At 39.5% G+C, this 16,489-nt stretch overlaps 2 protein-coding genes across 3 annotated transcripts in view; one reads left to right on the top strand and one right to left on the bottom strand.

Annotated features, from left to right (window-relative positions):
- Positions 1 to 16,489, top strand: part of PRKG1 (protein kinase cGMP-dependent 1) — a 1,272,686-nt gene that overhangs the window by 721,192 nt on the left and 535,005 nt on the right. The gene's annotated exons all lie outside the window — the stretch shown is intronic.
- Positions 6,772 to 10,628, bottom strand: CSTF2T (cleavage stimulation factor subunit 2 tau variant). The gene has a single exon (XM_007122629.4). It carries the CDS (start codon positions 10,444 to 10,446, stop codon positions 8,575 to 8,577), a length of 1,872 nt encoding a protein of 623 aa, XP_007122691.2. The 5' UTR covers positions 10,447 to 10,628; the 3' UTR covers positions 6,772 to 8,574.

Raw genomic sequence — 16,489 nt, 5'->3', positions numbered from 1 at the left:
AAACAGACCTGAATAGTTTGATGAAGAGTGGGCAGTCCTGTAGAAATATGATGGGTCAGAAGGCTATGAGTCAAGTGCAAACTGGGGGGAACTTAGCAAGGCCTGTTTGTTCTTCCCAGCATCTCTTTGTCTTCAGAGATAAGGATGCCCCTTTCCTCGGGGTATAAGGAGGCACCTCTCACAGGAAGGTTTTATGGGGAGAAGGCGGAAGGTCAAAGTGACCTTCCTGCTTCTGCCATTTTTTCATACTCCTTCAGCTTAAAGCATTCAGTATGCCAAGGTGACATATCTGGGGCTCACGTGTCCTAAACCCCACCAATAAGCCATGAAAATTCTTACCTACATTTTCCAAAAGGGTAGAGGAACATAACTGAAAACTGTCACTTCTACTACTGTAACTTGACTCCTCCTATTTCAGGTCACTTCTTAAATCACGAAAGAACTAATTTTCTTCCTGATTTAGAAATTGTCATCTGATGATCCGTTACCTACAAGAGAAATGCTGAAATCATAAAACATTTTATTTATACATTCTATTTATAGTAAATAGATTACATGGAATAGGCGTTTCTCCAAAGAAGATATACAAATAGCTAACAAGCACATCATTAGCCGTCAAGGAGATGTAAATCAAAACTACAGTGAGGTTCCACTTCATACACACTTGCATGGCTATAATAAAAATAAATTAACAAGTGTTGACAAAGATGTGGAGGAACTGGAACACTCACTTGTTGCTGGTGGGGATATAAAGCAGTGCAGCCACTTTGGAAAATAGTCTGACAGTTCCTCTAAGCGTTAATATAGAGTTATCATATGATGGAGCAATTCTCGGTATATACCCAAGGGAAATTAAACAAATGGGCACACAATAACTTGCAAATAAATGTTGATAGCAGCACTATTTTTTTGGAGATAGAAAGCAGATCAGTGGTTGCCTAGGGCTGAATGGAGAGATGAGTGAGAGTAAGAAGTGAGGCTAATGAGTTCAAGGTTTCTTTCTGAGGTGATGAATATGTTCTATATTTAGGTTGTCATAATGGTTGCACAACTCTATGAATATACTAAAAAACATTGCATCGAATGCTTTAAATGGGTAAATTTTATGGTATGTAAACTGTATATTATTAATTTTTCTTAAAAAAGAAGATGACAGGAAAAATAAATCTCAGTATTGTTTAAATTAGATGTTGACGAGAACTCTCCAGGAGATAATCTTTTTTATATATTTCTTGTAAATGATTTATTATAATCCCACATAATATGTTTTCATTCTAGCTTTGTATTTCCTTTTTTCCTCTCTATTCTACCAAAGCCCAGGTTTAGTACTTGATTCTTGGGAGGAAGAAAAAATAAGGACAAAAGATTGATTTTATAAATCTTTCACTGTTGCCTAAAAATCACTTTTTCTAGACTGTGATAAACTTCGTCACTTAGTAGAAACGATGCCTGACATTCTTCACATTCAGTCCCTAGTGTGAAAGCTGTTCTTTCTCCTCACTACCTCCTTCTTAAAGCAGAATGATGTGATGGGAAAGAGTAGGGCTTGAGAGTTGCACAGATTTAGATTCACTGGTGCTTCAACCTCCTACAAGGTATGTGACTGAGGGCAAACTAGATAACTTCTCTAAGCCTGTTTCTTCCTACTGCCTCCAGACTTTGGTCAGCTTGGAGGTGATGTATGTCAAGTGCCTGGCATCAGGTAGCTCCTTGATAGAAGCTTTTTATATATTAACCATGACTCAACCTTCCAGAAGAGGGCATGGAACTTATACCTGACATCTGTGTTAGTTCTAGAGCATTTGAAAGGCCCTTGCTACCACCTTCCTCCCTCCAAAACAAATATCTCCTCTACCCCCAGTCTTGTGGCTGACGCCTGAAATTCCACTATTACAGGCTCCTTTCATCACTTCAAAATATTTGATCACTGTGTAAATAAAAATGCGTATTAGAGTAAAAATATTTTAAACAGTTATATTCCAGGTCTATATCAATGTAAGTGAATTTTTCTTCCTTTTCTTATTAAAACAAAACAAAAAAGGCTTTAGTGGTATGGCGGGTAAGACCTAAAAGACACACTGAGGGACTGAAGATGAGCTGGAGAGGGCACTGCTTGCTGGGGGCGGCAGCCACCATCTTTCATGTCAAGTAGGTGTGCATTTCTGGCAGGGCTTCAGTGAAAAAAAGAAAAGTTAAACCTCTAACCCCTCACCCCCCGATTTCTTCTTCTCTTTTTGAAGAGTGAATTTGTGTTGAAACACCATTTTCCAGCCCTGATAATTTGCTCAACTTCATCACAGTGATCACAGGAGATGAGTTTTCACAATCCTGCCTTGGCTGACCCTGGCTGGGTCAGTGGCCAGCTCATCTATCTTCCTTCTCTTTATGAATCATCCTAGGCAAAAAAGACAATGGACAAGAGATGCAGAAAAGCCTCTTTTCTCCCCAGGATAATCCAGCTCTAATTCCTCAGGAGGGGCAGCTTTGGGCCATTTTAAACCAAGGTCATTGTTGTTCAAGGCTCAACTAGTTTGCCCCTCCCAGCAGAGGCACTAACTAGGGAGGAATTGCTAAAACCTGTTTATCTGAAAACAATGAAAACAAAATCCCCACCAACCAAAGATCCTATAAATCATTTCACTTCCAACTCACAAAACATTCTAGTTAAGCAAATTTTGTCTTCCCTCTGGGCAAACAAAGTGCCAGATTACTAGAATACAAGTAGTCTGAACACGTGTGAAAAGGAGCGATTCAGATTCACATGTTCCAAGGTCATCTTCACAGCTTCACAATGATGCTTTGATGTCACTTTTTGAAAGGCCTTGATTTGAATTTAAATTGTTGTTTGCTAGGAATGTTTAGAGTTCAGTCAATAAACCCAATGTAAACTTTCCTTTAAGGGCAAAAAACATTATTTTTTAAATTTACAAATGTTGATTTGGTTAATTTGTACCCTTAATTATGATCAGGTTCAAAGACCAAGTTTAAAGGCCCAGATTACAGCATACAGTTTTGATGCCATTTTCAATAACTCTACTGAAAATAAATTAACAGAATAAATGCTGGGCAGTTACTTTCAACTGCTTTGGTTATATTGGTCCTTTCTTTTTGGTACATAGGAATATGTAGATGATGTTTGAAAAATATTTAGCAGCAGAATTCTATTGACAGTTTATTCTCACTGAAACATAAGCATACTGATTTTATGGTTTCAAGATTTCTTCTGTTTGCAGTAGCCAAGATATAAATGCAACCTAAGTGTCCTTGTATAGATGAATGGATAAAGAAGATGTGGCATATATATATACAATGGAATATTACTCACCCATAAAAAAACCAAATGAAATCTTGCCATTTGTGACAACATGGTTGGACCTAGACGGTATTATGCTAAATGAAATAAATCAGACAAAGACAAATAGTGTATGATTTCACTGACATGTGGTATCTAAAAAACAAGCACTAAACATTTCAATCAAATCTAATAGCTGTGTTTTTATACAGAGTAAAAGCAGGAGTTGTAAACTCCAAGTATTACAAGAACTGGCAAGTAATTGTGTGAATCAAACCTAGCATAAGATCCAGGGAAAAGCTGGGCTCGTGAACAAATAGGAGAATATATGCTGTACCTAAATGCATTCCAATTCAAAAGTTTTGAGAACCTTGGCTGGTCAAACAAAACATTATCTGCAGGCTTAATTGGCCCACAGGCCACAGATTTGGCGTCCCTTGTTCAAAGACATTTAAAGCTTCTATAGGACAAAACTTTGACAAAATTAACGGTGGTGGGATGGGGGGAGATATGTGATTCTAGAGATTTCAATACTGTAATTTCTCTGTTTCTTAAAATAGATGAGGATCTTTTTCTCTGATTGATGACTGATACATGTAAAATGATGAAATCATTTGGCTAAAGGATTACCTAAAGATAGGAAATATATTCTATTAATAAGCAATGGTTGTGTTTACCCTCTTAGAGCCAAGCCAGGTTTGTGTCTGGCAATTTTTTTAGTCCTTCTTATTTGTATTGCTGTATTATTTAGCATGTGACCAAGGGTGACATTTGGGATATAGAATATGACTTTTTGAAGATTAATGCACCAATCTAGCCCTATATAGGCCCTTCCATCACATTAATTCAAATATATGATTTTTAATGTGGCTCATGTTTTGAATATTATTAAGGTGAACCTTTAAGATGGAACTGGGAAGTGTGTTATTGCAGATGTATTTTTTTCTGTGGAATGTCCAAGGATAAATACATAAGTAGATTCCTAAATAGGTACAAGTTGCTTCAAATCCACTCAGGTAGGAAAGCAATCAAAGGCTGGCAGGTACACTGAAGTGGCCTACAGGCTTTTGCAGTAGAATCATTGAAGAGTATTAGTAATGTAATAAGACAGAATTTTGATTAAAACATCTAATTAAATAAACAAAATAATTTGGAGGAAACTGCTGGTTTCATTTCTTGATGCCAAAGAAATTAACCATTCTACCTTTGTGAAAGACAACAAATAAGAAATCAAGCAGATAAGATTTTTTTTAATGACCAAGCTTTGTGACACATGAGATAGATTTCAAATGTCTGCAGATTTTATACATATTGAATAATACAAAATAGATTACGGTTGAAAATGTTATATTATCCTAACTCCTTGATAATGAGTCACCTACCTTTGGGAACTAAATCAACTCCTAGTTATAAAGAGTTATCATCAATCAGAACATCTCGGTTCTTTTTCTAGGTAAATAGTTTGGTATTTTTACGTACAGCATTTAATAAGCACCAGGTTTGTTATTTTTGACAGTGCTACCTGAAAGTCACTTTTGATAAAGGACACTACATGTCCTTTACTGGTATAAGCTTTATATTGTTGTACAAAAATGTCTAGAAGAAACATGTCCGTTAACATCTCATGAGAAAGGTAATTTGTAATATGAATATCTGTGAAGCTGATATTTTCAACCATAGGGGTAAAACTTTTGTTTTAAGGTGACAGAAGCAAATGAAAATATTAAAAGATCTGGTTCAGTTAAGATCTGAAATATACATATACATATGAAATATATTAGCATATTAGATACCAATATCATGTAATAGTCACACTATCAATAATATTTAACAATATTATTAATAATTATTAGTTTGAATATATTCATTTCCTTAAAATGAATTGTCTTGACAAAAGACTGATGAGAAAAGCAAGCTCCAAGCAGAAATCTGTCTGGCAATTAGCTGGCAGTGTAAAGCACTGAGAGGCTGACATATTCTTTTGTGAGAAGACTGTGAGATGTGACTGATAATTCAGTTTATCTGCCCCAGTAGGTTGTTGCACATAATCATCCTTAGACCTCATCAGCCCTAAGAGAATGGCCTGACACACCATAGGAAATCAGGTTTTGTGTGCTTAGCTAATGTCCCATCACAGCATGGAAAAGCAAGCAGCTTTGGAAGCTGTGATTATATTAAGGTTCTTTTCAAAAAAAAAAAAAAATGCTCTCTACTTTTAGAATTCTGAGTTGAAAAGTCATACACGATCTTACTTGGATTAGCCTACCTTCACCTGAGATTCACATTGGCTTCTATCTTATCAAATGGTCCGGTTCTTTAAAAAAAAAAAAAAAAAAATGCTCTCTACTTTTAGAATTCTGAGTTGAAAAGTCATACACGATCTTACTTGGATTAGCCTACCTTCACCTGAGATTCACATTGGCTTCTATCTTATCAAATGGTCCCAAATCATTAGTCTTGGGATACCACCACCATTAAAATGTATTTTGATATTAATCAGTAATGTAAGAGGGAAAGGGCTATGAGCAGGCACTGATTAAAGCTGATCGTTTATTTCCAAAAAATATGCACTGCCCAAGAGGAATAAGCCATAAAGAGGCATTTGCAAATCAGTGTTTCACCCCACTATCTTCAACTATTGTTACTATGAATCAATTTGCTTTCATTTTAGTCTATCCATATTCGGGAAAATGCAGGATGCCAGGATTATAACCAACAATTACGTAGTAAAACACGATTCTGATTGTAGCAGACATGCACTGCTTGTATACATCAGTACTGGAACAGTCAGACCATGAGTGAATTGGAAATGAGGAGAGAACCGATTTTATTCAGTTTATCAGAGTATAGGAGATTGCTTGTATTAGCTGTTTCTATTTGCTAATGCAAATAGTTGTTATAGCTCATTTGTTCTGTGTGGAATTTAAATCCTTTGTATGGAAATTTATGTGCTCTTAATGGGATTTTTTTTTTCCACTAAAACTCTGATAAGATGTTTTGTCCTTCCTTCTCACCTGCAATTTTTGCTATGGCAAATATAGAAATGAGTAAGACAGTCCGTATTCGGTCTATTAAAAGTGGGAGTGGGGGGTAGAGAGTAAAAGTAAAATAGTGCATTGCAATATAACAAGTGCTGTCAGTAATGAAGATACAGTACCTATAAGGCGTTCCTGGGATACAGAGGCGTTCTCAGTGGCGAATACAAACAAAAGGAAGCCTAACAGCTGAGTATCCAAGATGTTGCTACTGATACCTACTATAGAAAAACATGATTGGCATATATGATATATAGGTATTTCAATTGTGGAACTTTATAGATAATGAATCTTAAAAAAGTTATTTCCATTCAGTCCTGTAATTTCTTTAGATTTGCCTTTTTCATTTGAAAGAAAAAGTATTCAGGCCCCATGGAACTCTCAATAGATAACTTTTGAATAACACATTTATTAAAAATAAACATCAGATACTAAACTCAGCCTTCATTGTACATTCTTTTTATTTAGTCTGCATTAAACAATGCAGAGATTTTACTATAACAAAGAGCATAACATTTAATAGTTTTCAGTTAGAGCCTTTCAGTGAAAGTTTCGAGATAAAGCAACTACAATTTCAAAGTAATCAAGCCAACTCTGAATTAGTATTAACCAGAACTACTATACATGTAAAAGAGAGTTATCCCTCCAATAAGGGGAAGCATATAGAAAACATGGGGAAGTTAACAGTATGAACAATAAAACAGGAGTAAAATAGGTAGCAGGAAACATTGTAGGGAGGTAAACTTTATAGAGTGAATTATCCATTTAAGATGTAAAAACCTTGCAACGGGAAAATAATTCAATTTCTAAGCCTCCGCTCTCTCCTTGTATTAAGTAATTTTTTCCTCTGTAATTAGGTATTGGCTTTTCTTATCCTGAGTAAGATCACCTGGTTATTTAGGTGTTTATACTTCTGTTATTACTACTTGTTCTGTCACACAAGATTGTCTCCACATCCTCAAGGCTTAAAGACAAATTAAGTAGTAGCTCTAAAGTTACTGTGGTAAGCCCCACCTTCCTACTGATTTTAAAATATGTCTCATGGGCATGTATATTAGGATTAAATGGCTTTATTACTTGTAAAAGGAAAGTAATACCCAATTTAGCAGATTTCAGGCTACAAGAATATCTTCACCTACCTGGGCCTCAATTATTCTGGTAAGATGGTGACAGATATGCAGATTTTGAAATAAGAAAATTAAAAGGCATTTTAAATGTTGCTGAGGCTAAGATTTTTAACTCCTGATTCTGGTTGACCAGACAGATCTGTGTAATGGAAGCTAGTTACCAGAAAACTGAGAGCTTTACTGCATGAAACCTTCCATTATTTATGAAAAGTCCAATGCTATGTATAATTCATGCAGAACAACTGGTCCCTACACAGATTTGGGGGAAGGATGTGAGAGAATTATTCAGATTCAGATTTAGTAGGGCTTAAAGACTGCTGAGAAATAGGAAGGTACTGAGAGAGAGAGTCTCATCAGAGCAGATTTAAGTAACCTCGTTGACCTAGAACTGTCCCAGCAAAATTGTCATGCTCAAGGCCAGGCCAAAATATTGCTTGAAGGATGGGATAAATGAAATAACATCACATCAGATGCATTCCTTGATTTTTCAGGTAGCATAGCTTCAGAAAAAAAAAAAAACAATTCCAATACCACAAGTTGAGAATTATGTTTAGCTCTAACATTCTGAATTAACTCCAAAACAGTACAATACTTAACCTAATTCAGCATTCTGTTGCCCCTGAAATAGGATTCTGTGTTTTAAATGGCTTACCAAAAACTATGATCTTGTAATTTTGAGGTAAACGTCTTTATTTTCTTATACAACCAAACATGTTAAACTATCTTAGTACATTACCATTTTAACAGGTCATCTTTTTAGTCTTTAGGTGCAGTTTTCACATTGTTTTGCTCAGTATTTTAAAAATGTACTTAACACCTTGTAGACCCTTTTAACAATGCTGCATATCCTTTGTAATATTATTTGGTGTAATATAATCATGTTCAGTTATTTTTGTATTATTTACAGTGAATTAAAGTGAATAGACCCAATCCCCCCTCCCCCTACCCCACATTTAAAAATAAAAACTAAGAAGACTACAGGAAATGAGATTAGGTTCTGAGAGGAAGGAACTCCTAATCATTCAAGTGTGGGGATATGAAGTCAGCTTTCTGCACCCACCCATTCTCTATGCTACAGAAAACCTTTGTGGGACTACTGCCAAGTATTTTCTAAAACCTTTCAAGAAGCTCCAGTAGATTTCTGGATTTGTTCCTTTAAAATCAGGATACTCTGCCTTTGCTCAGGAGGCAGCATGGCAATCTGATCTGCAGTCAGTTGAAGAACCTGCATGATCAAAGCTGCCTTTTCTTGATCCTGTGGGGTTACCTGGCTCTGCCCAGGACTAAAACTGCTAGGCTGGCCTCCAGCTTGCTTGCCTGCCCCTTGCATGCCTGCTCCCTGCATGCCCGCCCCCTGCATGCCTGTCCCTTGTATACCCGCCCCTTGCATGCCTGCTCCTTGCATACCTGCCCCCTGCATGCCTGCTCCTTGCATACCTGCCCCCTGCATGCCTGCTCCTTGCATACCTGCCCCCTGCATGCCAGCTCCAGGATTTCCCACCCCTGAAATGCTTGGGACCTGTCTGGGTCCCTGAGGACCACCTGCCCCCATATTAATAGGACCAGAACCCTGAATTCCCCCAGTCATAGGGCCTCTTGAACTGGGGCCAGGGCCCCTCATCTCCATTCCTCTTGCATCCATGCCTCTCGCTTCCATCCCTCTGGCTTCCATTGCACAGGTTTCCATTCCTCTTCTCTCCATTACTCGTGTCTCTAAGACCTCAGTTTCCATGGCTCGAGTCTCCATCCCTCGAGAATCTCTGCTACCTCTACCATCCATAGGTAGACCCCTTTGATCTATCATGGGTCCTCTGGGTTCTCCAATGAGCAGTCTGGGATCTGCTAATGGCCCTCCCCTCATGTCATGTGAGGAAGGGCCCCGGCTGTCATGACCAGATGCATGGTGCATTGGAGGACCCTGATGTGGTGGGCCAAGATAGCCTCTGGGCTCTACTTCTCCAGTGACTGAAAGCAAAGTTCCTCCACGTGGGTCATTTGGAGCATCCCCTAACAGTCCTCGAGGAGGTAAGCCACCAGCAGTCATGGGTCCACGAGACATAGGAGCTCTAGGATCTGATATCTGCACTTGTCCCCGCTCTAAGGGCACCGGACCAACCCCTGGCATTCCAACTTGGGGCTGCATTGCTCCACCAGGAGTTAAGGGGCCAGGGCCAGGGCCAGGGCCAGGGCCAGCAACTGCAGCTGGAATTGGGCCCGGGGCTGGAATTCCACCCTGGATAGGGGTCTGCATCAGAGGAGGGATGTCTTTCACAGGTCTTCTGGCCAAATGCTGAGGCTGAGGGGCTGGAGGATTCTGCTGGTTCAGCAGAACATTAGGTCCTGGGCAAAGGCCAGGGCCAGGGCCAGAAACGGATTGAGATTTGCCTGGGATGAGTGGTGTGACATGTATTTTGCGATGCAGAATTTTCAGAGCAATCTCTGGATCCATGATTCTCATCACTACTTGCGCCTGCAACAGCGCATAAGCCAGCTGTGGGTTTTGAAGTAACATATTTCGAGCTTCCTGGTGACTGTTTTGGACACAGAGCTTCATCTGCTTCATCAGCTCAAACATCTGCTCCGGGGGAAGACTAGCGACTGCTCTGGTAATTGACTCAGGGGCATCTTCTGGATCGATGGGGTCCCCATAGGGTGAGTCAATGATGGGCGCTGCAGGCCCTAGGCTCTTTAACTCCTCCTTGTTCTTTTCACTGGCAGCATTGTCCACCCGAAGCGCTCTCCCGCTGAACTCCCGCCCGTTAAGGTTCCGCATGGCACTAAGCGCGGTCTCCTGGTCTTGGTACTCGCAGAAGCCATAACCCTTAGGTTTTCCCGTCTCTCTATCGTATACCAGCCGGAAACTCACAACGGAACCAACCTCGGAGAAAATGTCCTTCAACTGCTCCTCAGTTGCCTCATACGGAATGTTCCCCACGAAAACGGAACGCAGTGATCGATCCATTGCCGGGTCTCTCACCGTCAAACTCGACATGATTCCGGTTGTGCACACACAGCCGAGAACGGATTCTTCCCAGAGTCGTCCTCTTGCGACTCACACTTCCGCCGCGCAACGGAAGCGGCTTTCAAAATCCGGGCAGAAACTGCACTACTCTGCTTGAATCGTTCCGCTAATCCGCGGCATCCGCACCTCTACGTTCCACTAACTAAATTAAGGCGTTCTGCCCCTGGTCCTTCACCGAGGCTTATGATTCGTTTCTCATCTCTTATTCTGCCGACATTTCCACGGCGCGCCACCACCCGCGCTAGGAAAAAGCTTGGTGTGGGTTGACCACAGTAAAGATGGCCGCGTAGACTTCACCATGGTAACTAGGAGAGGCCGCCTCCCATGACGTCAAGGGCGGTTTTGCTTCCGTTTGCCTGGCGGGAAACCGCTAACTGAAAGATTAAGGGGGCGTGTTCTGCGTTCTGATAAAAGTATTTCCGTATAGCAGTTTCTCCTTATTAGAGTACATTTATGCTATATTTTAAATCACAGTGCAGACAGTGAGGGAAAAGTGTAGTCGTTTCAAAGCAGATTTGGGATTTTCTCATTAAAATACAAAAGTAATAGCTCCTTTTTAGAAAAGCATTTTTGAACAATAACTGCCCAGAAATACAAACTGAAGGCGTGTGCTAGCTCCATCCCCGCCCCCATCCTGTTGCTTCGGGCAGCCTCTGTAGATAGGTGTCTGGTCCTTGTAAGTTTTTCTTTGTGCACGCACTCAGCAGTCGAGCTATTCATAATGATACTTTTTTCTTAATGATATTAACCGATATTAATAATAATAATTGAATTTTAGGGCTACAGCGGATGAGTTAAAATTATTTAACCATTCTTATCCTGTAGGCATTTAGATTGGTTCTGATTATTATAAATTGATGAAAGGATTTCACCACCTCTATTATGAAGGAGAAAACAAACTGTAGTTTCTATTCTGCTGCTATTTTTGCTGGCAGAAGTTGAAACATGTGGAATGTGGGTCTTTCCCCTATTTAACAGGCGATAGAATTGAAGCTTGGAGAGGGCTAGGTAATTTGCTAAGCAGCCGGTAACCGGCAAAGCCTGAATTCTTACCCAGGTTGGTCCCTCACAGCTCCAGAGCATCTCTGCCCCATATCGTAGCTACTAGCAACTTGTGGCCTGTCGAGTACTTGAAAGGTGGCTAGTGTGATTGAGAAATTGAACTTTTAATTTCATTACTTTTATTAATTTTAATATAAAAACTGATATTCACTTAGGCTTTTGGAAAAGTTTTTAGTATGTTTGGAACAACTTGAGTATGGAATCTACTTTTGCAATGATAAAATTTATTAAATCTAAATAAAAAGTATTTTCAGTTAAAATTTAGCATTCTAACTGAGATGTACTATACTTGTAAAATACATGCAAGATTTTGAGGACTAAGTATAAAAATGTAAAAATATCTCATTAATTTTTTATTTTTTCATGTTGAAGTGATATGTTTAGTACATTGGATTAAACAAAATATATATTTAACATTAATATCACTCATTTTATTTTACTTTTTTATGTGATTACTTAGAAAAATTAAAATTACATATATAGATTGCATTACATGTCTATGAACAGTACTGCTGCAGAGCCCAAGTCTTAACTCTTAAGCAGAGAATCATTTTATTCTACGTATGCCTTTTGAGGAGATTATGAAACTTTACGTTTCATCCAAAAATTGTGTTATGAATCTTGGGTATCATAGTTCAATGAATAGATCTGAAATGAGTGTGAGGGTTTAGCTACAAATCAGACAAAGCATCCATTTACCTTCAAGTGTTTTAATAGTTCTTTAAAACAGGCTTGGACATAGCTATTAATTCAAGATATATGATAACCTATATCTGCAAATGATAAAGTATATTACTTGATAATAATTTTTTCCCCCTGATTCTTTTATTTGAGGTGGGGCAGGGGTGGAGGGGAGTTGAGGATGGCATCATTTCAGAAAACTAAAAACAAGTTCCTTAGGTTCATTTGTCTCCTTTTCATACCATCTCTTTACTAAGAAAGCCATGACTTTTTTTTTTTTTTTTTTTGGCTGCATTGGGTCTTCATTGCTGCCTGCGGGCTTTCTCTAGTTGTGACGAGCGGGGGCTACTCTTCGTTGCGGGGCACAGGCTTCTCATTGCGGTGGCTTCTCTTGTTGTGGAGCACGGGCTTTAGGCATGTGGGCTTCAGTAGTTGTGGCACACAGGCTCAGTAGTTGTGGCTCACTGGCTCTAGAGCGCAGGCTCAGTAGTTGTGGCGCAGGGGCTTAGTTGCTCTGCGGCATGTGGGATCAAACCCATGTCCCCTGCATTAGCAGGTGGATTCTTAACCACTGCGCCGCCAGGGAAGCCCCAAGCCATGACTTTTTAACTTGCATTCTGTCGAGGACAACTTAGATGTCGGTTACATGTGTAATTGTGTGTATGTTAAATGTAGTTATCAAGCGGATGATAATAGGCTATTAGAATAAGTTGTAAAGTTCATAAAAGTCTGTGCAGCTTACCTGATAGTGAGAGTTTCTTTACTGCTGCTGCTGCTAAAATCTAAACCAGTGGTCTTCACACTTTGGCATATACGTCAGAACCACCTAGACCCACGGCTAGTGAAGTCAGGTAGCTGGGCCCCACCACCTCCCCTCCGCAGTTCTGATTCAGTATTTCTGGGATGGGACTGGCGAATTTGCATTTCTAACAGATTCTCAGGTGATGATGACGCTGCTGCTCTGGGGACCCCACTTTAAGAATCACTGGTCTAAACAAAGGCACTCGAAGCGTTGGGTTTTTTTCATTTGTATCAGGCCAAACTAAGCTTAGTACACTCTGTTAAAAGGTATAAGATATGGGTGGTCTTAAGAAAATCTATTACTATTTTAATGCTGACCTAGTAGAGCTAGGACATGCTGACCCTACCCTGAAGAAACCCTGGGCTCAAAGCATGGGTGAACAGAGTAGCTGAACAAACAAGAAGGGAAAAGCCATGACTGTAAGAGTGTGCTTTTTGTCATATGCCTTGTATGTTCTCTTTAGTTCCCGTATTCCAAACTAGAAGAATGTTTTGATATAGCCCCCCTTCATAGAGGTCCGGTGTGACCCAGCACATAGCTCAATGAGCAGGGCACATAAACTAATATTTATTATTAAACTGGGTGGCCCAGAATTACCAAGAGTTCTTAGGAAACTGTATATCTCCTGGTACCAACACATACTTTTCACAGATCTGCCTTGGAAGAACTTCCATTTTACATTGCTTTCTTTGTTTCCATAATGTTTAAACTTTAGATATTTATAGCATGGTATGCAATCTGAAGAAAAAAGTACATGGCATCTTTCATGTTCAGACATCAATTCTTTCACTACATCAAAATACCAACTATACTAAGAGTGATTTTTAAACAAATATATCAGGGCATACGGCCAAATGAGGGCCATTCTTCAAACTAATCACCTTCAGAAACTATAAACTTAATCCATCGAGGCTTCCAGTGTTCAAAATGATCTTTAAACCACTGCCCTGAAATTGTTTCATGGCTCCATTTGTAAGTCATACTAGAAAATTGGTGCCTTAACTCAAATGTATACCTTGTTTTCAACCAAGAACAGAGTTATGCAGCTAAATCACCTGACGTTCTGACAAGACTTGGCAAAAAATATGATGTTTAGCTTTTTCCAAATATCAAATCTTACATCAGAATATTAAGATTCTGTTGACTTTGAGGGCTTTAAAAAGGATTCACCATAGATTAATTAGACAAATTCCAAAGATAATTACTAAAAATATTTTTAGCTATGATAGGCATTTTTAAAATAAATGTATGGGTCCTTCAAGGAATAAATCAAATATACTACTGCACAAAGTTCTCCCTAATCTTCCTCCTCCTTTCTCTAGGTTGGAAGTAAGTTAATTTTCCTTTGGATATAAACCATTCCTTATCTTAACATTTCTGATGATAGAAACCCTTCTACCTTTTAGTAGAATTGTACTTTTCCTTCTATAACATCTTTAAAGGAAAGAGTATGACTCCCCCTTGTCAATTAACAGTGTCTTGTATTTATCCTTTTATTACATAAATATTTATTCTAAGTACTGGCAATATAGCAGTGAAAAAGATAGACATTCCATTAGAATAGACCCTCTAGGTATGGTCCCTGGGCCGGTAGCAAGAGCATCAGCTTAGAAATGCAAAATCTGGGACCCTACTGCAAACCTACTGCATCAGGAACTTGTGTGTGTGTGTGTGTGTGTGTGTGTGTGTGTGTGTGTATGTGTATACGTATAGTGTATGTGTATACGTATAGTTTTAACACGTTCCCCAGGTGATTCTGTGATGCAGGCTGTTGTTTGAGGACCACTGAGCTAAAAGGGAGACAATCATAGATAGATAGATAGATAGATAGATAGATAGATAGTTACTTCCTCTTCTTTGCAACTGTATCCTCAGCCCCTAGGATAGAGCTCAATTAGCACAGGTGGGTGCTTATTATATGTTGAATAGATGATGGGAGTGACATTAGAGTTCATTTTACATAAGAAGAAACCTGTGGCATTATATAGCATGCCCCAAATCAGAATGGAGACCTGCTGTCAGGACCCTTGTCATTTTATTTTAGGTCAGTGATAATTCCTCCAGGTTATTATTTGATAAAATAGATATGTAAATAGTGTGTAGAGATGGAAGAGGGTGATAAGGTCTAGCTCATCAGGGAAGACTTCCTGATGGAGCTGGGATTTAAGGGATGGGTTATAATCTAGTATGTACGAACAGAAGATCCAGAGAACAAGCCAGGAGCTCGGAATAGCCAAGAGATGAAATTGGAACCTGGTGTTTTGGATGCCCTCAGAGGAAACCAATAGAGAGTTAGTGAGTAGTGCGATAGAAGATTGTCTTTTGGATCAGATTACAAAAGGTTTTGAAGATCAGATTCAGAAGTGTAAACTTGATTTAAGAGTCACTAGACTTGGGCTTCCCTGGTGGTACAGTGGTTGAGAGTCCGCCTGCCGATGCAGGGGACACGGGTTCGTGCCCCGGTCCGGGAAGATCCCACATGCCGTGGAGCGGCTGGGCCCGTGAGCCATGGCCGCTGAGCCTGCGCGTCCGGAGCCTGTGCTCCGCAACGGGAGAGGCCACGACAGTGAGAGGCCCGCGTACTGCAAAAAGAGTCACTAGACTTTCTTTCATCTTTCTGAAATATGAACGTAGAATAATAATGGCAGAGATTTAAGACTACCAATCTTATCCAATCCTTCTCCAGGATATCTTTTGCACTTGGACTATCCTTTTTAATACTTGGACTAGAGTATGGATTTGACACCCATTATCTTCTGTCATTAGAGGTACTGATATTCTTCTGTTTTCACTTAAGCATAGAACCCACATCAGTTTTATATTCTTCATAGTGCTTAGTCCAGTGTCTTATATTCTGAGCACTCAGTAAATATTTTTTAAATAATTACAAGGTCATCTTATAATAACAATTTACTTATGTTAACCAAATGGTAATTTAATGCTTTCAGTTTACAAAATAATTTTCTTTGGCTTCCCACATCTGATCTTGACAACAATCATGTGAGGTACATACTACTGCATCCTTATTTTAAAGATGTAGAAACTTAACTGTTACTTAGAACTTTACCTAGCAATGGATGCACCCGAAATACAGACACTAGTCATCATACCTAACTCTGAGCCCTTAATAGGAAGGAGACCCTTTGATAAATGTTTTATAAAATACAATATTTTATTTAATCCTTCCAACAACCCCTCTGAGATAGGCGGTCATAGTGTCTGAATTTATAGCTAAAGAAACAGAGGCACAGAGAAGTTAACCAGTGTGCCCATGTTAACTGGCAGAGCCAGGATTTGCCCACACATCATTTGACTCAAGCTCTTAAATTATTATTCCAGGGGCTTCCCTGGTGGCGCAGTGGTTGCGCGTCCGCCTGCCGATGCAGGGGAACCAGGTTCGCGCCCCGGTCCGGGAGGATCCCACGTGCCGCGGGGCGGCTGGGCCCGTGAGCCATGGCCGCTGGGCCT

The sequence above is a fragment of the Physeter macrocephalus genome, chromosome 20 (genome assembly GCF_002837175.3).
Source record: "Physeter macrocephalus isolate SW-GA chromosome 20, ASM283717v5, whole genome shotgun sequence".
NCBI lineage: Eukaryota > Metazoa > Chordata > Mammalia > Artiodactyla > Physeteridae > Physeter > Physeter macrocephalus.
Note: the sequence above shows the minus strand (reverse complement) of the source record. Positions and strands in the feature narration are given on the sequence as shown.